The sequence below is a fragment of the Gambusia affinis genome, linkage group LG12, assembly GCF_019740435.1.
Source record: "Gambusia affinis linkage group LG12, SWU_Gaff_1.0, whole genome shotgun sequence".
NCBI classification, from domain to species: Eukaryota; Metazoa; Chordata; class Actinopteri; order Cyprinodontiformes; family Poeciliidae; genus Gambusia; species Gambusia affinis.
The window spans coordinates 20,303,589-20,323,650 of record NC_057879.1 but is presented as its reverse complement, the minus strand read 5'-3'; the positions used below and the strand labels follow the sequence as shown (position 1 = coordinate 20,323,650).

The following is a 20,062-nucleotide window of genomic DNA, read 5'->3' as shown; positions in this document are numbered from 1 at the left end:
TTTTAAGGCTTTTTGTGCATTTTTAACAGAGGTTTAAGTTGTGGAGGGTGGTGTGTGTTTGCTGCTACAGCTACTGCAAAGCTCATTAATGCTATTTTCCCTTTGGGCATAAACACTCTCGTCTGTAGTTTAACTTATTAAAGGGGTCTAAACACCTCGGTCACCTTCTCCTAATCATACACACTGTAAGAAAAACTTGTGTTTTTAATGTTTCACCTGCGATGCACACATTAAGCAGAAGTCAAGGACAGAGTACTGTGCAGCAGCTTTTAAATTATTCCCTGTTTGTGCTTCCTGATATGACAGAGCCGCTGACTCGTGTAATAACTCCTTTGGGGTCTCTAACCCCGTTTTAACATCGGTTTGCATTTTTCACAGCCCGCCAAAATTTGCCAATAATGTTAATCATAAATTTTTCCATGCAACAATGCAAGTAGGTCAGGTGGGCTGTGTCTTCCCATTTCATTCTGTGGAGGAAAAAAGGCCTCATCCCCAAATAACGATATTATAAGTAGCTTTTTCTCCCAGTAGGGGAAAGCTTTTATTTCATCTGGGAAGTGTGTTGCAAACTTAAATACTGCTGTAGGTATGAGCGCGTAAGGAGGGAATAGATGAAAGTTCACTTCAAAGAAGGCATGATAGGCTTCTCAGTCCTCCCAAGGTAACACGCTTGGTGTAATTGACAGCAATTTTCCATCTGAGATTGAATCAAAATTAGGTTGATGTGTCAAGCAGATTTTCTGTTCCTTACTGCTCAGATAATCGAGCATCACAATATAGATCAACTACCTCCATTGAAAAGAACCTGTCTGACAGCAGGAAGTAGGCTAAAGGATCTTAAAAAATCAGGAAATTAATCATTGACATCCATCAGTCTGGAAAGGGCTATGATGCCGTTCTAGAGGTTTGATAATCCGGTGAAACACAATAGTTGTCCACAAATAGAGAAAACATGGAACGGTGTTGAATCTTTCCAGGGAAGCAGTGTGATGAAAAACTCCTAACAATTCAACTGCAGTCAAGTATGGGTTATGTTCACACAGCAGGCAACCCAAATTGGCTTTTTGTTTGCCCATGTTTGACCAATATCTCACTTTCTTTTAATTGCTGTCTGAACCGTCCACTTTCACCTCCCCAAAAATCTGATTTGTACAGTTTCCATGTGTTACTAGATTGGATATGTGTCTGATAGTTTAATCGCCTGCAGTGTGAACGGTTATGTCACACTTTATACAACCTTTGTGGCGTAGATGTGAAATGTGTGTCATAATTCTGCCCTAGAAGAAGCCAACATAACAATGACTGAAGCAATCAGTCCCATTGAAAAACCCTTCAATTTGATTCATTTAAAACAATACAGTAAAGAAAGAAGAGTTGGCCAACATTCCTCCACAGTGATGTGAAAGACTAAATGCTGGATTGTAGATGTTTCTGCAAAGAATAATTACATCCTGTTATTAAACAAAATCTTTCTAAATAAAACCTTCTCTCCAAAAACGTCACTTTGCATTTCCTGCGCTTACCGTTGTCTGATATTTAACTTTGTTTTATTTGAATAGTCTGTGTGACAAAAAGGCACAAAAAGAATAAATCCATGAAGTGCAAACACCTTTTGTAGCACTGTCAACTAACGTTAAATTTCTAGATTTTTTTTTTCCGCCTCCCTGATATGATAGTTTCACATTAGGATTATTCTTGGCTATTACAATATGAAATTGCAGTGTGTCTTCATCAATTAAATAGCGGTACAATACTTCTAATAGCATACATAAGCAATCTTTTAAATGTATCAATGCATTAGGCTTCCCAAATTGAGTGGGGAATAGAGTTGCTGCTTCACTACACAATCAATCTTGGAGTATTGTCAGGAACACAACCACCAGCAGACCCCACAGATGCTGCCCACTGAAGGCATACATGAGGAAACTGGGTCCAGCCTCAGAGGGATATCCTCCGAGGTGATACATGATGAAAATATTCAAAGCGTTTTGTAAGTAGGTGAGAGTGGAGTTCATCCCCCTCAAGGTTTAGCATAATTCAGTGGTTTTCCCACTTTCTCAGAAGTAGAACAGCTCAGGGATCTGTTATCCTTTTTCACAGAAATGTGCATTTTAACGTTTCCTTTTGGATATGCTCTGATTCGAAAAATTGTATTCATAAGATTATGTAAGTTGTATTGCTCTCCTCCCCTTCCTGACTGCATCCATCTCACTCCAGTATTGTCCTCCTCTCTTTTTTTGGGGGGGGGGGGTTTTCAAACGTAAATCAAACAAGAGAACAAACCACAGAGGAACACGGGGAGAATCAATACTCCTACCACTACTCATTCAATAACAAACTGTACGGCCAAGTACACTATATTATAGCGGTATCCTCTTCTGTAGAGGTATCATTTGGGATGTCTGGAAACTAATTCTGTACGGTTGCAAAGGAAGTAAGCCTCACCTCAAAGATCTCTCATATTCACCTGGGTCTGAACATGAGACGGTCTGGGCTACGCGCCAAACACAAGGTGAAAGGAGAAACAACTGTTCTACTGACGGGGAGAACAAAACAATACCCATCCACTTTTTGTGCTCAGGTCATATAGGTTTACATATGGATCTCTGGCTCAGACAAGATGGAGGTATTGCTGGACTTGTGAATCTACTTAATAAAATATAAGATTATGACGTATTCAAAGCGTCCCTGCAAAGACCGGATGTGTGTGAATTTCTTTTTATGGCTATTTAACAGTGGCCCGTCCTTGTCTTTAATTAGCTCATAAAAAGGCTTTGAAAAAGAGATTTCTCTAGCCGGTAGGTCCTTTTCAAATTTAGACTAAATAAAGATGTTTAGAGAAAGGCTTTGTTAGCCCATTTGAAAGAATAAACGGCTAACATGAAGGTGACTTTTGCATTTTGTCTTTTCAACCACACTTGTTCAGGCTGAAGGCAGTGTTGACCTTTCAATTTCTGTAAAGATAATTGTTTCTTTACGTAAATAGGAGATGGATGACGGGATACTTTTAACTGTTGTAGATCTGGCCAAAATCAATATTATTTCACACTGAAATAAACAAATCACCAGAGGAGACAAAACAAACATGCCTCACCATTATCATCTAACACCCAAAAAGGACACTATTAAATTAGTGGAACTATTAAATGCAGAGGGACATTTATAAGAACTAAAGCATGGTTTTTGTGCTACATGTAAGTACGATAAATTTTATTGAAGGATTTTTTTAAAATTGTTTTTTGTTTGATTATCAGTTGACACTGCATATTTATAATCACAGTTTGTACGCCAAAGTTAAGAAGTGAGCTGTTTCCTGAAATAACATGCTGACAGCTTATTTCTGATTTTTTTTTTTCTTCACCTCCTTTCCTCGAAGGTCATGTTTAGTGAACCAGTCTGTTAATGGCCCATCAGCATAACTTTTAGCTCATTAATTTCTTGCTCCATGACAGATTGGCAACCTGTCCAGCGTTCACTTTGCCTGTTACCTGATGTGACCTCGGGCAGGTTCCAGGAACTCTTATGCCTTTAAAGGATAAGTGGGCATAGATAATTGATAGACAGATTAATTCATGAGCCAACTTTGTTGCTTTAACTTTCACACTATTACCCACACTTTGTATAAATATTGTCATCCACCAGAGCAGCTCTTTATATGTCTGTTGTTGCGTAATCTTTTGCTATGAGTATTTTAATGGTAACCCCAGGCAGAAGTCCTAACAATTGAAACTTGATTTATGTTGGCACTTTGGCCCCAATGAAACAAATGAGGAGACAGCTCTACATTTTTTCTTGTTAAAGAGCAACCTCATAATCAGACTTTACAAGGGCCATCATGTCTACCATGTTTGACGGTTTTATTTATTTGAAGTGGAGACTATAATTGTGGTTTTTCAGCCCAATTAGGCTATGTCGCTATTCTCTTTTTCTTTGGATAAGTTTAGGATTATTTGTACATCGACACATTGAGATAAAATGCTTTTGTCTTAATGCAGAAGGAGCAAAAAGCTAAATATTTGCACAGTAATGCATTATTTGCATGGCTTTATCAGGCTGAAAAGATCTGGTCATATTGCAATGAAACAATTAATCACAGCCACACTTGTACACTGGTGGTTGGCAAGTGGGAACTTTCACCTTTAATATTACAAAATAGAAAAAATTCCAGGCATCTGATTTGGCTCCAGTGACTCAGCTGTTTGTTTGGGTGCATTGCAATGGTTGTGTGCTCTATTCCGATGTGCAGTTACACGATCCAGAATTTGGTCAAATGCAATCAGAAATGAAAGTAACATCAAACTTTTTGCCTTTGAATCTGTTTGATTTAGTTCGGCTTTCTACTGCAGATCTAAAAGTACTTCAAAGAAATGAATGTGACAGTTATCATCACACCCACAGCCCAACTCTCTTTGCCTGACATTGATCTGTTTGTAGCCGGGCATCTGTTTGACATGGCATATTGTCAATTAAGCTGACAGCTTGTCTACATTTGAATCAATGAACAGAAATAATTGAAGAGATTCATTTTGTTGTTAACATATTAATGCTTTCCCCTTGCTACTCTCCGAACCAACTTCCTACAGGATTTTTCTTTCTATCCTGTTCTATTAAACCAAACTCTGTCTTTGTTTCTAATAGCTCCTCAAAAGTTCTGCGTTCCTTTTAATTACAGGGTTATGTGGTTTTGATAATCACTGACACAATTCTGTTTACTATGCCACCTCAAAATTGGTTGTATGATTTAGGTAGTGAGCAACAAACAACACAAAAAAACAGCTGATCTTTTCCAAGAACACATTTGTCACTGTCCCAGACCTTACTGGTTTCTTTTCAGCACTCACAAGGTACTTTTCTGAAACTTTTATGAGGCACACTGGTTACTTTACAAGAAATTACCAGCTACTCTGAAGGAAATTTAAAGATATTTTCCCAAACTCACTATGTACTTTTCTGCAAGTAAGCAGACACTGCCCAACATTTTTAGATTTTCCCAAACTTACAAGATATTTTCTGGTATTTACTTGGCACTTTTCTGGAAGTTTCATGGAATGTTCTAGTTACTTTCTCTGACAGGACGTGGCAAAGATCTTGTTGGGCAACACGTCACTTCTTTGACATTTACGTCACTTCCTTCACATTTTTGTTAGTTAGACCGAGGCCTAGAAAAGATCGTACAAGTAAACAGGGTTCAGACCGAAAAACATGAAAAACACAACTTTCTGCTAGTAGAATGCCAAATTCTGGTTTGAGGATCACTTCATGGATATTCCATTACATTCATAATGTCGAGCTGGATTATTCAAATTGGTTTATTTAGTTTTCTAAGCCTGAGGCATCTCATCTATGCTTGAGTGCCCAGAGGCAGATTGCAACCATCACGTCTCTGTCTGAACCTGATACTCCCCTCCCTGGGTAATAAGCCTGCTATGATAATCAGCTACTAACAGGATTGTTTTTTTGTTGTTATCTAATCCAAATCAGCCCCAGATCTGTTTTTCCTCTGTAGCGCCTTGTGCCCTCACACTAATATTAGCTGTTTGTGAGCATGTGCTCAGATTACTGTTTGGCCTGTGGCACCTGAAGTGTTTTTGCTCTTCTTTCATCTTCATCTCTGACCTTGCCAGCTGAAGAGCTCTGTTGAACTCCTCTTACATCCTTTGAAAGACAACTGTGTCTATTTCTAAATGCTCATTTTCCTCTTTATTCTCCCTATTTGTTCTTTAATAAAAATCTGCCTCTTACATGTTTTCAGAGAACCAGGTCCCGCCCGGCTTCCCCACCATTGACATGGGGCCTCAACTGAAAGTGGTGGAAAAGACCCGGACCGCCACGATGCTGTGCGCCGCAGGTGGGAACCCGGACCCGGAGATCTCATGGTACAAGGACATGCTCCCTGTAGACATCAACAGCAGCAACGGGCGCATCAAACAGCTCCGCTCAGGTACAAATTTATCTGATCTCATGGCTCAGCATGACTTATTGCAAATGTAAACACAAGAAAGCCGAGCTGTAAGGTGCGAGATGTCACTGCATACCTGCAGACATCCTGTTAAGACATGAGGCCAATGAGAGAAAAACAAAAGGCCTTTGTTGTCACCAATGATTTCATTCATTGCTTTCATCACAAAGGATAGAAAAGTTTTACTCGGCTCGTCATTGTCACCTTGATTACTTTGCTGACTTCTTAGACTTTTATTCTTCACAACCACACAGTCCTCACTTACACAGTTACTGAAGTTGAAATGACACTGTCTCCATGTTCCTGTAGTCTTTGACAGTGACGCATGAACTTTAAAACCTTTTGAAGTACGACGCGAGAAAATTTCACCCTATTAAATAATCCCTAATCCCCTTTTAAACATGCAGCTGGGTCACAATGAGGCCAGCAGATGATGTATTAGCTAGGATTTCAACCATAACCTAATGAGGTACTCTTTGTTCACACTAACAGTCTCACGGATATATAAACAGTCTTATTTGACCTGGGTTTGATGGGAAGTGTGCATGGTAGATAGATTAGTGGATTTTGGGGCACGTTCAGTCATTGACTCTCCTCTAAGCCTAGCCTTACTTTGTGTGGTTGTAAAAGCCCCACTGTATAAGAGGCAGGTTTTACTTTGTGAGGCTTCTGTAATGGAAGAGCAGCTTATGAAGTCTCAGACTTGACTGCAGGTCTGAGGAGCAAAAAGGTCAAAGATAATAGATACTTAAGGGGCATATATCATTATTTTTCCCCCACTTTTTTAGTCATGTTGAGACTTGCTGCTCTAGATAGTTATTTAAATGAGAAAGTTGAGGAAAAAAAAAAACAAGGCAGCAGAGAAAGGAAAAAAAAGCAAGCTAAAAGGTAGAAAGGTTTAGTTTGAATGTTCGTGTCAAGGCAGAACACAGTATCCACCTTAACAACAGTTATGACAAAGATTATAAAGTAATGATAAAATAAAGATTTACATCTAAAATAAGGATGAGAAATGTTATCTGAGAGTATCTTAGTGACTTAACAACCCTTGGAGGAGTTTGAATAATTACCACCAAGATAACCTGCTTTATATAATCGAGGAAATGCAATTCTCATCCATCTTTCAATTACAATAATTTTGTAACGTCACTCCTTCTCTGCTCCATCTACAACAACCCTTTGTGGCCTAAAAAGTCAGGTCAGGTTAATCCTAACAGCTGAAGATGAATACATAAAAAAATACAGGGAAATTTGATGACATAGCCACTTAAGGAAAAGCTGGAAATGTATTAGGGCAGTCCATGTTATTGGCACTGTAAAATCATAACATAGTAGAAGCTGCATACTAACTCAGCTACTTAATTGTTTGATATTTTTAGTGCAAGGATAAAATTGTGCAGAAAAAGAGAAAAGATTTTTTTTCCCCTTTTCACTCCCAGCAACAACTTTTAATTAGTTTTCTTTTCCACACACATTTGGAGTGCCTGAAAATGTGCTGATATGCCATGCCCCCAGACTAACATTCTTTTTATCCACCACCGTTTTCCTGACATCTGCTGCTGCATCAGGATTTACATTACTGAATATGACACAAAATGAGGCCAATTCTGCATTGGCAGAAAAGAAGCACATTAATTTGTTGCCAGGGCTGAACAGAAAAGCCACACAAAGTTATTATTATTATTATTATTATTATTATTATTATTATTATTATTATTATTATTATTATTATTATTATTATTATTATTATTATTATTATAACACTTGTTTTTTTTATTTCTTTTTAAGGCTAACCGATTCATCTTATACTGCAAAGATACTTATTCCTTTTCTGTAAAAAGGTCAACATAAATACTTCCTCTTGTCCATCACCCAATTTAGTCTGCCTTCTTTTCATTCTTTAATTACCCATGTCCTTTTTACTAACAGCAAAAGAGAATGAAGGCCATCTTCAATCAGAAAGCATAATTAAAACATTTTCTGTATGAATTTAAAGTTGCTGTGGAGTGAAGTTAGCCTGCTCAGGGTTGTTTCCTGCTTAAGAAAAATGGGGAATATTATATTTCAAGGGGTTTGTCTGACAGAAGGGATCCTTCTCAAAGGCTTTGTTGTTTTTCTGTTGTACTCTCCAACATTCACACCTGTTTTATTTTGTAGCATTGATTAAGTGAGTTGAGTTTTGTTAAATCACATTTAGATGGCCTCTACTCTGTCATTTTCTTTATCTGTTGCTTTTCAGAAGACATGTTTTTTTCTTTCTCCCACTGTTGTAAGTGGATTACTAACTAATCTCTCGACCCTGTTTTCATCTAAATTACTCCCCAATAGGTGGTACACCAATTAGAGGTAAGAATGACAAATGGTGTATTGGAAAAACATAACGTCCACGCCATACCCTCCCGCCCTCATCTGCCCCCGTTATACTCCCACCCCCATCGTCACGTCGCCAGGTTCATCTTCACTGTTGGCGAATCAGCCCACCCTGTTTCCACTGTGTCCTGGTCGCCCCCTCAACATGTTCTGTCTGCTGTCTGATCCTTTACAAACAAATTATCACCAACCTCGCCAAGCAAAGGGAAGTGCACCAAACCACTGTGCATTCTTGTTGGGTGTGAAATCTGAGCCACTTTAATAAGATAGCAGGTACAGAGCCTTAAAAAAGTTCTCACAGATCTTGTATTTTTTCACATTTTGTCATATTATATCCACAAACTTCAGTGTATTTTAATGGGGTTTTATGTCACAAGCCAACAAAAAGTAGTGCATAATTTCAAAGTGGTAGGGAAACTTAAAATGTGGCTTTCGATTGCAGTTTCTACTCTGCTACCCCTAAAGAAAATCTGGTGTACTGTTCATGTTCCCAAAAAAAGCCATTTTGACAAGAGTGGTAAAAAGAAATTCCTGTAGGCTCTAATAGTCAGATTAAATCAAAATAAATAAATTTGTGACTCACATATGGTGGAAAGCTACCACTCTGAAACATGGTGGTGGCAGCATCATGATGTGGGGATTCTGGAATGCAGGGAAGCCGATTAGAGTTGATGTAGATAAATGCAGGGCAATTCTGGACAAAACTCAGAGGAAGCAAAAGACTGGAGGAGGATGCTGCTAGAAGTCAAAACATATGAAGTGGTCTAGTCAAAGTCCAGTCTGTAATCAAGTTTGGAATCTGTGGCAAGAAATGAAAGCTGCTAGTCAGTCCTTGCCTATATGTTGCTGACTATTTAGTAGCAATATGACTTTTGGGGGCAGATGGCAACTCTGAAATTTATTTCAAACTGTCAGAGTAAAGATGGTAGAACACTGCAAGAACACAAAATTTTACCAAGAATATTTTATCTTGTTTCTAGAGCAAATATGTTAGTACAGCTGAGTCAAATTCTGAATTACCTTTGCAATTTGTTCAGGTGGGTTTGATCCAAAAGATGCTCAGCAGTTTTACTGGAGGACTGGTGTTACAGACTCCTAGAGTATCAAATAAAATTCTAGTGAAATAACATTACAAAATGTGAAAAGGCTCCTTATGAACAGAACCTCTTCTCTCTGGGTTTTTAGCTGAGGGAGCAAAGACTCTCAAAGGAATCTTACCTGCCTCATTAATGCAGCCTTAATGGCAGATTGAAGTGACTACATTTGCATAGAATGTTAGCTGAGTTTCCCCCTTGATTGGAAACAGGAGTTTAATTTAAAATGTTTTATTTTTTGGAAGTCCTTTGCCGTATTTCTACTTAAGAACGCCGCATTTAATGTTGGAAATCTGTAACAAGCTGAATTAAATTTCCAAATGTCCACCCCTGCATATATGGTTGATGTTAAAGCAGCTGATGTCTTTTAGGTAGAATTGGAACTACAAATATCCAAGCGATTGGAAGCCGTTTTGCAGAACGCAGAAACCTTCTACTTTTTTTTTTTTTTTTTTTTTTTTCCGGGCTCAAACTGCTTTCTCCTGCAGGAGAGCTGGCAGATTGACAGATTGGTGACACTGACATTAGTATGCAGGTTCATGTCAGCGCTGAACCAGACGCCGATGAGCTCAGCAAGCCGAACAAACACCTCGGAGGGATGTGTTGTCATGAGATCTGAAGTCTCACACCCGACATGTCACCGCTCCGCCCCTGTTTTACTTCTGTTGTTTCGGTCTTGTCTTGCGTCGAATCCCCTATGGTTGGTGAACCTGTTTGCTACACTCATCTCATGCTGCATGATGTGAAAATGCATCGTATTCTGAGTATTTTGTTGTTTTTTTTATTTATTTGTCATATTACAAACTGCATGGTGGCTCGTCACTTTTTGTGGGAGCACCATGCTGCTTTGGAGACATGATAACTTTTATCACCCCGCTGCATATATTCTACTGAGAGAACCAGCTTTTCTCTATGTTTTTATTCATTTACTTTTAACAGCGGTGCAGGTAAGTTCACTGCTGCTTTTCCTAATTTATCAAAAAAAGAAAGACTTGCTTCATCTGTCTTCCATTTGCAAGTCAAAAGCAAATTATTAACTGTTGGCTGTTCATGGGCAGTGGGAAAAACCCTCCCCTGGACTGGTCTCCAGGGTTTTCATACTTTGTTGGAGCAACATGTTGGCCTTCATTCAGATGCCTGCAACAACTTGGATTTGTGAATACAAATCAAAGTCATCTGGCAGAGGAGGGTCTCCCCTTGGTGAAATGTGGTCAATAATTTTCTAGCTGTTAACTGAACTGGTAGTTGTTTCACTACCGGCTGCTAGGAGCTGAGAAACAAATCATTGCTTTAACCTGTTTTTCTGTGATTTTGTTGCCTGGCCAAAAAAAGAGAAAGTCAGATGTCTGATATATTGTTTCACCACTTGTAGCCTTGATCCCGCCTGTCTTCCACCATGGCCTCATTTCTACAAGCTTATGTCATGCATTTACCCAGCGTTCCTTCACATTCACATGGGAAAGTCTGGAGGAGCCGTCAATTTTGTGTTTTTATGTCCAGATAAGAAAGAAAAGACAATTATGTAATGGGAAATGCTTTCAAATTTTATTCCATCAATCTCAGTCCATCCATCCACCCATCCATCCATCTAAAAATCCATCCATCCATTCATTCATCCATCAATTTTCAGATTTATTTTTTTTAAGTCCGACCACTTTTGAAGTATCTTCCAGAAATTCATCTTTTTGTTTTTAGCTAGAAAAGGTTGATTTCATCCTTTTTCAGGTAAGATTAGCTGTAAAAGACCCAATAGTTCTGGGGACTGCAGTCTCAAAAAGAATGAAACCTTGTTTACTTCCAACTAAAGTAGCATTACTGGTTTTGCTAATATGTTGCGTCTGTGATGAGAAATCACTGCACAAAGTATCTCCTCCTGTACATACCAAAGACTCCCAATGGCATTATGGTCTGGACTGCTTTGTAACTATCCATGTGAGAAAGTGCTGCCTTGTGCATCATTTCATCCATCAGTCTTCTTATTCTGATGTGGGATGACAAGAGGTCAGACAAGTCCACCTTCACTTGGATTTTCCAATGCTCTCTAGCTTTATACTCCCGAACAAATGAAAGCCCTTTTTTGCCTTTTCCCCCTCCAGCCTAGCTGATAAGTGCTTTTGCTAAGCAACACAGCTGTTTGGTCCCAATACCCCAGGTTCCCATTATATTCAAATCCTTCTACAGTTTATTCCATTAATCATTTGGATATTTTTCCTTCCACATGTTTTCTGGAATATGTTCCACCACTAAATTCCCACGTTTGAACAAAGTGTTGGACAAGTCTTTAGACATTTTTAGTAGATTCATCAACCTCACGTCAAGCATTAGTTAATAGCAGGTTGCCAAATGAAACATAGTGATCACTGCACTTCCTCACAGAGTTGTGATCTGTTTTTTGGGGCAGATTGTTACAAATCTGTAATATTTCTTCTTCAAGGTTTAAGAGTATTGCTGTGTGTTATATTATCCATGTTAGGGATATGTAAAATGCATATTTATATCATAGTAACAAAATCTCTCACTGGCAAACAAAGGCTGCAGTTCTCCAACAATCAACATTGTCATTTGTTGACTGGAGGAACCATTGAAAATAAAGGTTTAAGTTCAGCTTATCATGGATAAAGTAAGATTTTGCATTGAAGGACTGAACCAGAAAGGAACATTAACTAGGCAAAGCAAATACTGGGATGAGAAACGGGTGAGACTAAATATCGGATAAAGGCAGGGTGAGACAAGTGAGGACATTTTTAAAAATCACATAAAAATAAACAATCACTACCCCACAGAAAGACTGAATATAACAAACTAACAAGTGATGAAACTCTAAGAACCAGGAGTGAAGAGAAAATACTAAGGAACTTGAACACATTGCACAGAAAATTAAGTCTAGAAGGAGAAAAACTCAAGACCGTAGCTTTAAATGGAAATGTTAAGTAAAGACTTTTCCAAATACATTTATTTTATAAAACTTTTCAGTGATTGTGACACCAAAGATGAAAAACATTTTTCACAAATTTAATGTACTAAAATTTAAAGGCTGGATCTTCAGTGTGAGATTATGTTACAGCAACAACATATGAATACTATTTAAGGATTTTTACTCATCTTCTTCCATTTGGGACCAATAAATGTAGAAGGGCTGTCACATTTTCCTGACTTGAGTTGCTCCGGCATTGATGGTTTTAACATGTTATTTAAACCAACCGTCAGACGTGCTCCGCTTTCATTCATAACACAACCGGGCCAAATATTTAATCACCAGCTTTCCTTAAAGTCACCAGAACATCTAATTGTTTGTGTCGCATCACTGCAAAACCCCGTCCATCATGTCTGAGCATGAACTAGGTCAGTCTGACTGACCTCGGGCTCTCCATTGAATGATTCTGTTTAAATTAATGTGCATTGGTTCTGTCATCTGTCCAGAAGGCTAAACTTGCTAATCCTCCATTTAGGAGCGCTGCAAATTGAGAACAGCGACGAGTCGGACCAGGGGAAATACGAATGTGTAGCCATGAACGACGCCGGCACTCGCTACTCTGCTCCTGCCAATCTCTACGTCAGAGGTAAAGTCGAACGTCTCTCACCTTTTTTTTATCAATGTTATTTCAGCTGTTTAAAATACTGCTCTGTGAAAAAGCATACAAATTTCTCTTCTTTTGGTTTTTGTTGCACTTAAATGTTCCAGGTCAAAGATAACTTTGAGGTAACTTTAGTAAATAAAAGAGTTCTTTTTTTACCTGTAGAATCAAATTATTCAAACAGGGGAAATCTAAAAAAGATGAGATCTATTAGTCCATTTTTCACCAAATCCATTAAGTCATTCCTAAGGCTTTGGGACTTTCTCAAACCACAGTGAGAAACATTATCCACAAATGGAGAAAGTGTAGCCCCCAAGTGAGGGTTAGTGATCACAACCACCCACTGCTGGCTGAAAACCGCAAATAGGCACACTTATAGTTGCCAATTTTATCAGTTCAAACAGCAAATATACCTTAATATGCATCAAACTAAATATAACATAAATAGGGTTTCTGCCTTCAGCATTAGAAGGAGCAGAGCATTTAGTAGACCTCTTATGGCCCGATTAAAAAAGGTCTTAAAAAGCACATCTCCATGAGAGACAACGAATAGCATGTCTAATACTATTGTGCTAAAGTATTTCAGCTCCACAAGTGCTATTTGTTTGTCTGATTTTGATATGCTCAGTGAAACAATTAGTAGGCTAGTTTTTCTTGAATAAATTGGAGTTTCACAGAAGAATAGGTGAACACTGAACCACAAATAGGTGGGGTCTGCTGTAAAAGGTGCATCACTGACTCATCCAGGTGGTCTCATAAACCCCAGAACACAGAATACAAAATACATTAAGATCTAAAGCTCTGCAGGCTTCTAATGCTTCAACTGATGTTCATGTTTCAGCAAGGAAACTGATACGAAACCACTGCTTAACAAAAATAAAACAAAGCAAAACAATTCATAATAAACCAACAAATAAGCATGGTAGTAGAGTATGGTGGAGGAATTGCTGTAATTGATGGAATCATAAATTCTGCTCTCTACCATAAACTCCTGGAGGAAAGTTTCCGCCCATCTATTTACAACCTTTAGCTCAAGATAACTTGGGTTTTAAGGCAGAGAGAAGTTATCCAAAGGACACTCCAGCTCTGAAAGGCTTTAAAAGAAACCAACATGAAGGTTTTGCAGTGGCCTACAGAAAGTCTGGACTTAAATTCAATTTGTGATTCTGTGGTATGACCTTAAGAAAGATGTTCGTGCTGCAAAACCCTCAATTGTGGCTGCATTAAATCTGTTCGGCAAAAAAAAAAAAAAAAGACGTTTAATGGTAGTTGTTACTGCCAAGAGTAACACAACCAGCTATTAGGTTTAGGGGCAATAACTATTCCACACTGGACCAAGTTGGTTTGGATAGCTTCTTAAGAAAGTGCTTTTTTAGGTTTATCCAGGCTAATTTTGTCTAATGTTAAGATGAATGATGATGTGAAACATTTAAGTGACCAAAAAAAAAAGGGAACATAGAAGCAATCTGAAAGGAGGGCAAAAGCTTTTTCTCAGAATTGTTCCCTGTGGGAAACATTTGGATTTCCTCTAACTGTTGTGCAACTTTCAACATTTCCACCAATTTTTTTTCCCCCGTCCATTTCTGTGTTCGTCTCCGTCTTCACCGCACTTTTCTCATTCCTTCTGTTCCAATGAACTGAGCTAACCTCAGCCTCCAGTTTGGCTGCAGACTCAACCAGGTGCAGCCCCCAAGAAAACAGCTGCATTGAAATCGTTTCCTCCGCTGGCACCGACGCCAGGGCCTCCTTTCTTTTTTTTATATCGACTGTATCGAAAGGGGCCATTATTCCCCTCCGCACCAACCCAGAGCTTCTAAAGACGAGGACGAGGCTCTAGGGTTTCCCGAGTTTGTTTATGCTGTAACGTCTCCGTGAGCAGACTAATGCAGGCTCAGGGTTGGGGCCATGCGGGAAAAAGCTTCTATAGGAGGGGAGTGAGTAGTCGAGGTCAGCCCCTGTGGATAACACCAGCATGGCTGATGTACATGAAACACAATAGCTGCTCCACTTGTTAGTGTGCGAAAGTGTCACGGTAAGAAAGGGACACGCTTGGATATCATTTTATAATTTTGTTAAAAGCGTGCAGAACTGGAGCATGCAGGCTGTTTTATGGATGAGTAAATCTTTTGTGTCCTTTTTTTTATCAAGATAAAGTAAGGAAATTACCGCTTACTGTGTCCCATATATCCAGAAAAGAGAAAAAGAGGGCGAGGGAAATAATTTTTGTTGCATTTATTATCTCACATGAGCAGACTAGCAGTATAAATGTCTGGTCGAACACAAAACATCCCTCTGAATCAAAGGTGAAATCCTGTTTCAAGGTTGGAGAAGGATCACATCTGCAGATTAAACATCACTTAAAAAGTTCACATCTTTCATGTCAACAGAGGTAGAAGGTAGTCAGCCAAACGGTGGAGCCGAGGAAGGGATGTAAGTCTCGACTATTAATCAGTACATGTCTGTCACAGGTGCAGACACTGGCTTTTTTCCCCCCTCAGAGGTAATTACAGTAGTTGTGTGGCGTGGCGCCAGCAGGGCCCGGGGGCCCTTCTGCTCCGTAACACCACCCAGGTAGCTGTCAACCCACTGGCCCCAATACCTGGCATTTTTTCCACCAGCCTCGCCACACCAGAGGAGAGATAGAAATCAAACCAAGCGTAACCTTTTAGACGTATTTTCGACTGGAATGGAGAACAAAAGGCTGCAGCCGTGTTTTCGCTTTGTCTTTGTTGCCGACGTTGGAGACGAGACCCGGGGCTGCGCAATCACTCCACTGCTAGATTGGGAGACTTAAGACGAGTGGCCTTTGACATGCCTGTCTTCCTCTGCTGCTGGTTTTGCTTGGGTGTTGTTTTTACACTGAAAGTCATTAGCTTTGATGCAGTTGGCATTTGTTTATTGTGTTTTTTCTCAAGCTCTTGCAAAAACATTCATACCACTTTATCTTTTTTTCATTTTGTTTTGTTACACACAACCACACACTTTAATGAACTTGATTGGGATTTCATGTGATCAGCACAAAGGCGTAAATGATTTTGAACTTTTCAAAAGAGCGTCATGATTTTGCATTCATTCCCCTTTACTGTGATACCCCTAAATAAAGCACCTTCAGACTTTACCTGATTAGTAAACTGACTCCAGTTGGGTGTGATTACAAATAATTTTACTATGGACAGAAGACACTCACTGTAAAACATGGTGTTGGCAGTATCATGCTGCGAGGAGGCTTTTCTTCAGCAGAGAAACTTGAAGAGAGAGTCACATACAGGCACAAGAGAGTATCTTTATTGGCTTTCAGCTAGGACTTTAACTAGACCATTTTAAAATGTCATTCTGGACATGTCAGGTCTTCCATGAAACTTGGTGCTGGTGGTATCATATTGTGTGAGCTGGAATGATAAAGGTGATTGTCCTGATAGGTCAAACTTTAACCCTGTTTACACATTTATCCCCGCGACATGATGCTGCCACCACCATCGTTCCTAACTGTAGAGGTTTAGGAGAAATGTCGAGAACCATGAATTAGTTTCCTTGTAGCTCACAGCTAGACTATGTTACTGTGTTGGTCTTTATCACTAAATCCTAAAAATACATTAAAGTTTGTGGTTGTGACATTTCAAAATGTGAAAAGCTTGAAGAGTTGCCTATACTTTTGCAATCCGTTGCATTTGACATTCATTTTACTGCATGATGCTGTTACCTAAGACTTGATCAACTAATTTATGTTACAGATAGAAAACTTTGATGCTTAAATTAAACGTTTTATCTTTTTTTTCTTTTTTTTTATGTTTGTGTACAACACAAAGTGGGGATTTTTCAAGGTAGCGTGCAACAAACCACAAGAGAAACTGAACCACACACACATAAACACACACCTGTCAGACATGCATTAAATGTTCTCGTTAGGTTTGTTTTGTATCCCTGGATATGTTTTTTTTTCCCCCCTTCCTGCTCTGTCACCACCTGATCCGATTCTTTTTTGTGGGTACACAAACATGCCGGCTGCTCCACCGGCACCACCCTTGTCTTGACGTTTTAGAGCCACCAGCGAGTGATGTCCTCATATTAGCGTGTGGGAGGAGTAGGACTAAAGGAGACTACGACGGTGGGGGTTGTTTGAGGACGAAGAGTGTGCTCATCTATTGTTTTTCCCGTTGTGTTTGTATCAATTTACAGTATGTCCTTTTCCTCGTTATCCATTAAAGACTGTGACCGTGTTTGAAGGTTTGCAGCTGCAGGTCGCTCTCGGTGACACTCCTCTAAAAAGGGAGGACTCCATCAACGTGGGCTGAAGCACACAGCGTGCTGTGATCGTGCTTGGGCGCTCATTTGTCAAGCGTTTATCCCACAACGGAGGAGGGATGTCAGCTTCTGTCTGCTGGCACTCTTTCATATATCCATGTGACATGTCAATATGTCACCAAGGATAAAGTACTGCAGCTTGGGTTTTTTTTCTTCACTAAAACACACATGCTGTTTTGTGTGTGTGTGCGTGTGTGTGTGCGCGTGTGCGAGTGTGTGTATGTGCGTGTCACGGAGGGAAACTTGTACTGTGATCAATTCAAGTCAGATTTATGAGAGGGGGAGAAGAAGAACAAGAGCATATTTACACTGACATCAGCATATGCTCCTGAAGAAAAAAAGGTACAAATTCATTGTGAATTGTAAGAAGATTGTACTTTGAAGGGAGAATTTTTGATGCGTTTGATTAAAGATATCTGAAAGTATTTTAAATCACAGTTTAGCTAAGAAATCTGGGTTTACTGAAAGAATTGTTTTTGTCCTTGATTCTAGATTTTGACCCCTTAATTTATTCCCATTTTGTGATGTTACAACCACAAAAATGAGTGAGTTTCATAGGGATTTTAACTAACAAAGCTTCACAAAATAATGCATAGTTTGTGGAAGGTTAATAAAACAGGAGTTTTGACAAGTAAAAATGTAAAAGGTCTTTACTCTGATCCTCTAAATCAAATCCAGACATGGCAAAACATGTTTACATCTGCAAGCTAAACACGCCAGTCATACATTACGGTGGCAGCATTATCCTGTGTGGATGCTTTTCTTTTTTTCAAAAGGTAATCTGTAGCACTGGGCTTTAGTTATGGGTTATTGGAGTAAATGGTGTTGAATATATTACATTTGTAAGAGTTTGAAAGCCAAACTCTTCCATCCACTTAACTATCATGCACCAAGTTTGTGTTTGTGACATGACAAGATGGAAAAGCGTTTAAGGGGTGTGTATTATCTTGCAAAGCGATGTCTCTCTCTGCCATGTCACTAACCTCCTCTGTGTATTAACAGCACCTGTCTGTTTCACTGTTTGTCTTCCTCTTCACTTTGCATCTTTCTCATTCCATCGGTCATCTTCATCAAATCACTTCACCCGCAAAAAGATCAGCGCGGAGGTTGGTCATTTTCACCTTCTGTCACTTCCTCCCCATTAGTGCAGATTTTTCAGAGAAAGGTCCACTCCATCCCTCCCTCCCTCCCTACCCATCTCCTGTGGTGAAAACACAGGTATCCTTTTCCCCTAGAGATGAATACATTATTAATAACTCTCCCTAATCCTTGCAGTTCAATTGTGTACTGTTGTCTATGTATTTGCATGGATCCCTTTACAGCTCTTGCATGCTTTCCATTGCCACTCCTCCAAAGTGTGTTTCAATTAGTCTTGCCAAAACATATAAAGGAGTCCCCAAGCAGTTGGCTTAAGTCATTATTAGCCCTCTGTTGTATTAGCATTCTTCCTCAGCGTGCCCGCCCATGTCCTTCCTGTTAACTGTATCCACCAACAGCTACAGCAGCTTTTACTGTTAGACTTTCCATCCGCCTGTGTAGGGCCATCAGAGGTGTGTGATGGATTACTTGGGTATTCAGGTGGCAACCGGATTTGTCAGGTATTTAGGCAGCAACACCCCGGCTCTCCCACTGAGGGACATGGGTGTTGGAGCTGACAAAGCCTTTCTCTGGGGATTACATCTGTTTTACCAGCGTGGGCAGCTTCCACCTGGAGACTGAAGGATGTTGTGGTCACATTATGGACTAATGGAAGGAGAAAAACATCTTCCAGTCTTTCTGTGACTCAATAGTGTAGTGATACATTTAGCCCATGATGTTTTGTTCATGAGAATGCGACAAGGTTCCAGGAATGTCTTTAGGAATAGTAAAATTGACAATTTATTTGCGTATACAATTATACGCTTCACAATCTGTTTTAAAGAATCTCTAATCAGTGTACGAAAGCTTATTTTAGATTTAACTCGTCTATATATGTTGGTTCCTGTACCCAACAATTATAAAAAATTCCCTCTTTAATAAGTGGGATTGTGGCTTTATCTACTCAAAATATATTTGATAGATTTTCTGTTTCACCTAGGATGTTGATTTATTTACGCATTGCAAAGTAGCATGTCACTCCCGAAACTCTAGCTTTTGAATAAAATGTAGTTCACGTTGGAAAATCCTTGAAATACATTGTTTAACTCTCGTAGCTAAAAAGCAAAATGCTAACTTTAGCATTGACAGCTAACTCTTAGCAGGTATTGGTTGTAACAACCTGGCCCTCAGGTGGATATGAATCCTTTACAATTTTATTTGTTTTTTTGAATTTCTGCTCATTAAATACTATTTAAAACTGTTGCCAGTTTTTATACTCAAAGATAGACTTTCATTTTTCAAATTATGCTATCTTGCCACAATAGTATTTATATTTGCAGTCAGCATAAATTTATCCATTTAAAACTTTTTGAACAAAATTATTGTAGGTTTTGAACAAGAGACGGTTAAGTACAATCCAAACTCATATTGAAAAACTGAAAAACAGGCATTAAGTGCTGACATGACATTGTGAAGCAGATGCTAATGTTAGCATTATTAGCAGCTAATAGTTAGCTAGCCACAATATTTTCACAGTGCTCAGAAATCGTGTGATCTGTTACATCACCTTTTTTTTTTTTAACAAAGTGCCCAATATTATACAAGTAATGACTTTTATAACATGAAGATTTGGCATTAATATAATATATATTCAAGAAATTATGTTGCACCAATTCAATTTATCC

The 20,062-nt window shown here is 39.0% G+C and overlaps 1 protein-coding gene across 19 annotated transcripts in view; it reads left to right on the top strand.

The window, feature by feature from the left end:
* Positions 1–20,062, top strand: part of LOC122841847 (receptor-type tyrosine-protein phosphatase F-like) — a 239,707-nt gene that overhangs the window by 124,549 nt on the left and 95,096 nt on the right. For 10 of the 19 annotated variants that reach the window (XM_044135465.1, XM_044135464.1, XM_044135463.1 and 7 more), the window contains 3 exons: positions 5,753–5,941; positions 8,288–8,305; positions 12,873–12,983. In XM_044135465.1, the coding sequence (XP_043991400.1) occupies positions 5,753–5,941; positions 8,288–8,305; positions 12,873–12,983 (318 nt within the window). The remainder of the gene's footprint in view (positions 1–5,752; positions 5,942–8,287; positions 8,306–12,872; positions 12,984–20,062) is intronic. The other 9 variants (XM_044135467.1, XM_044135480.1, XM_044135482.1 and 6 more) reach the window with 1 other exon arrangement.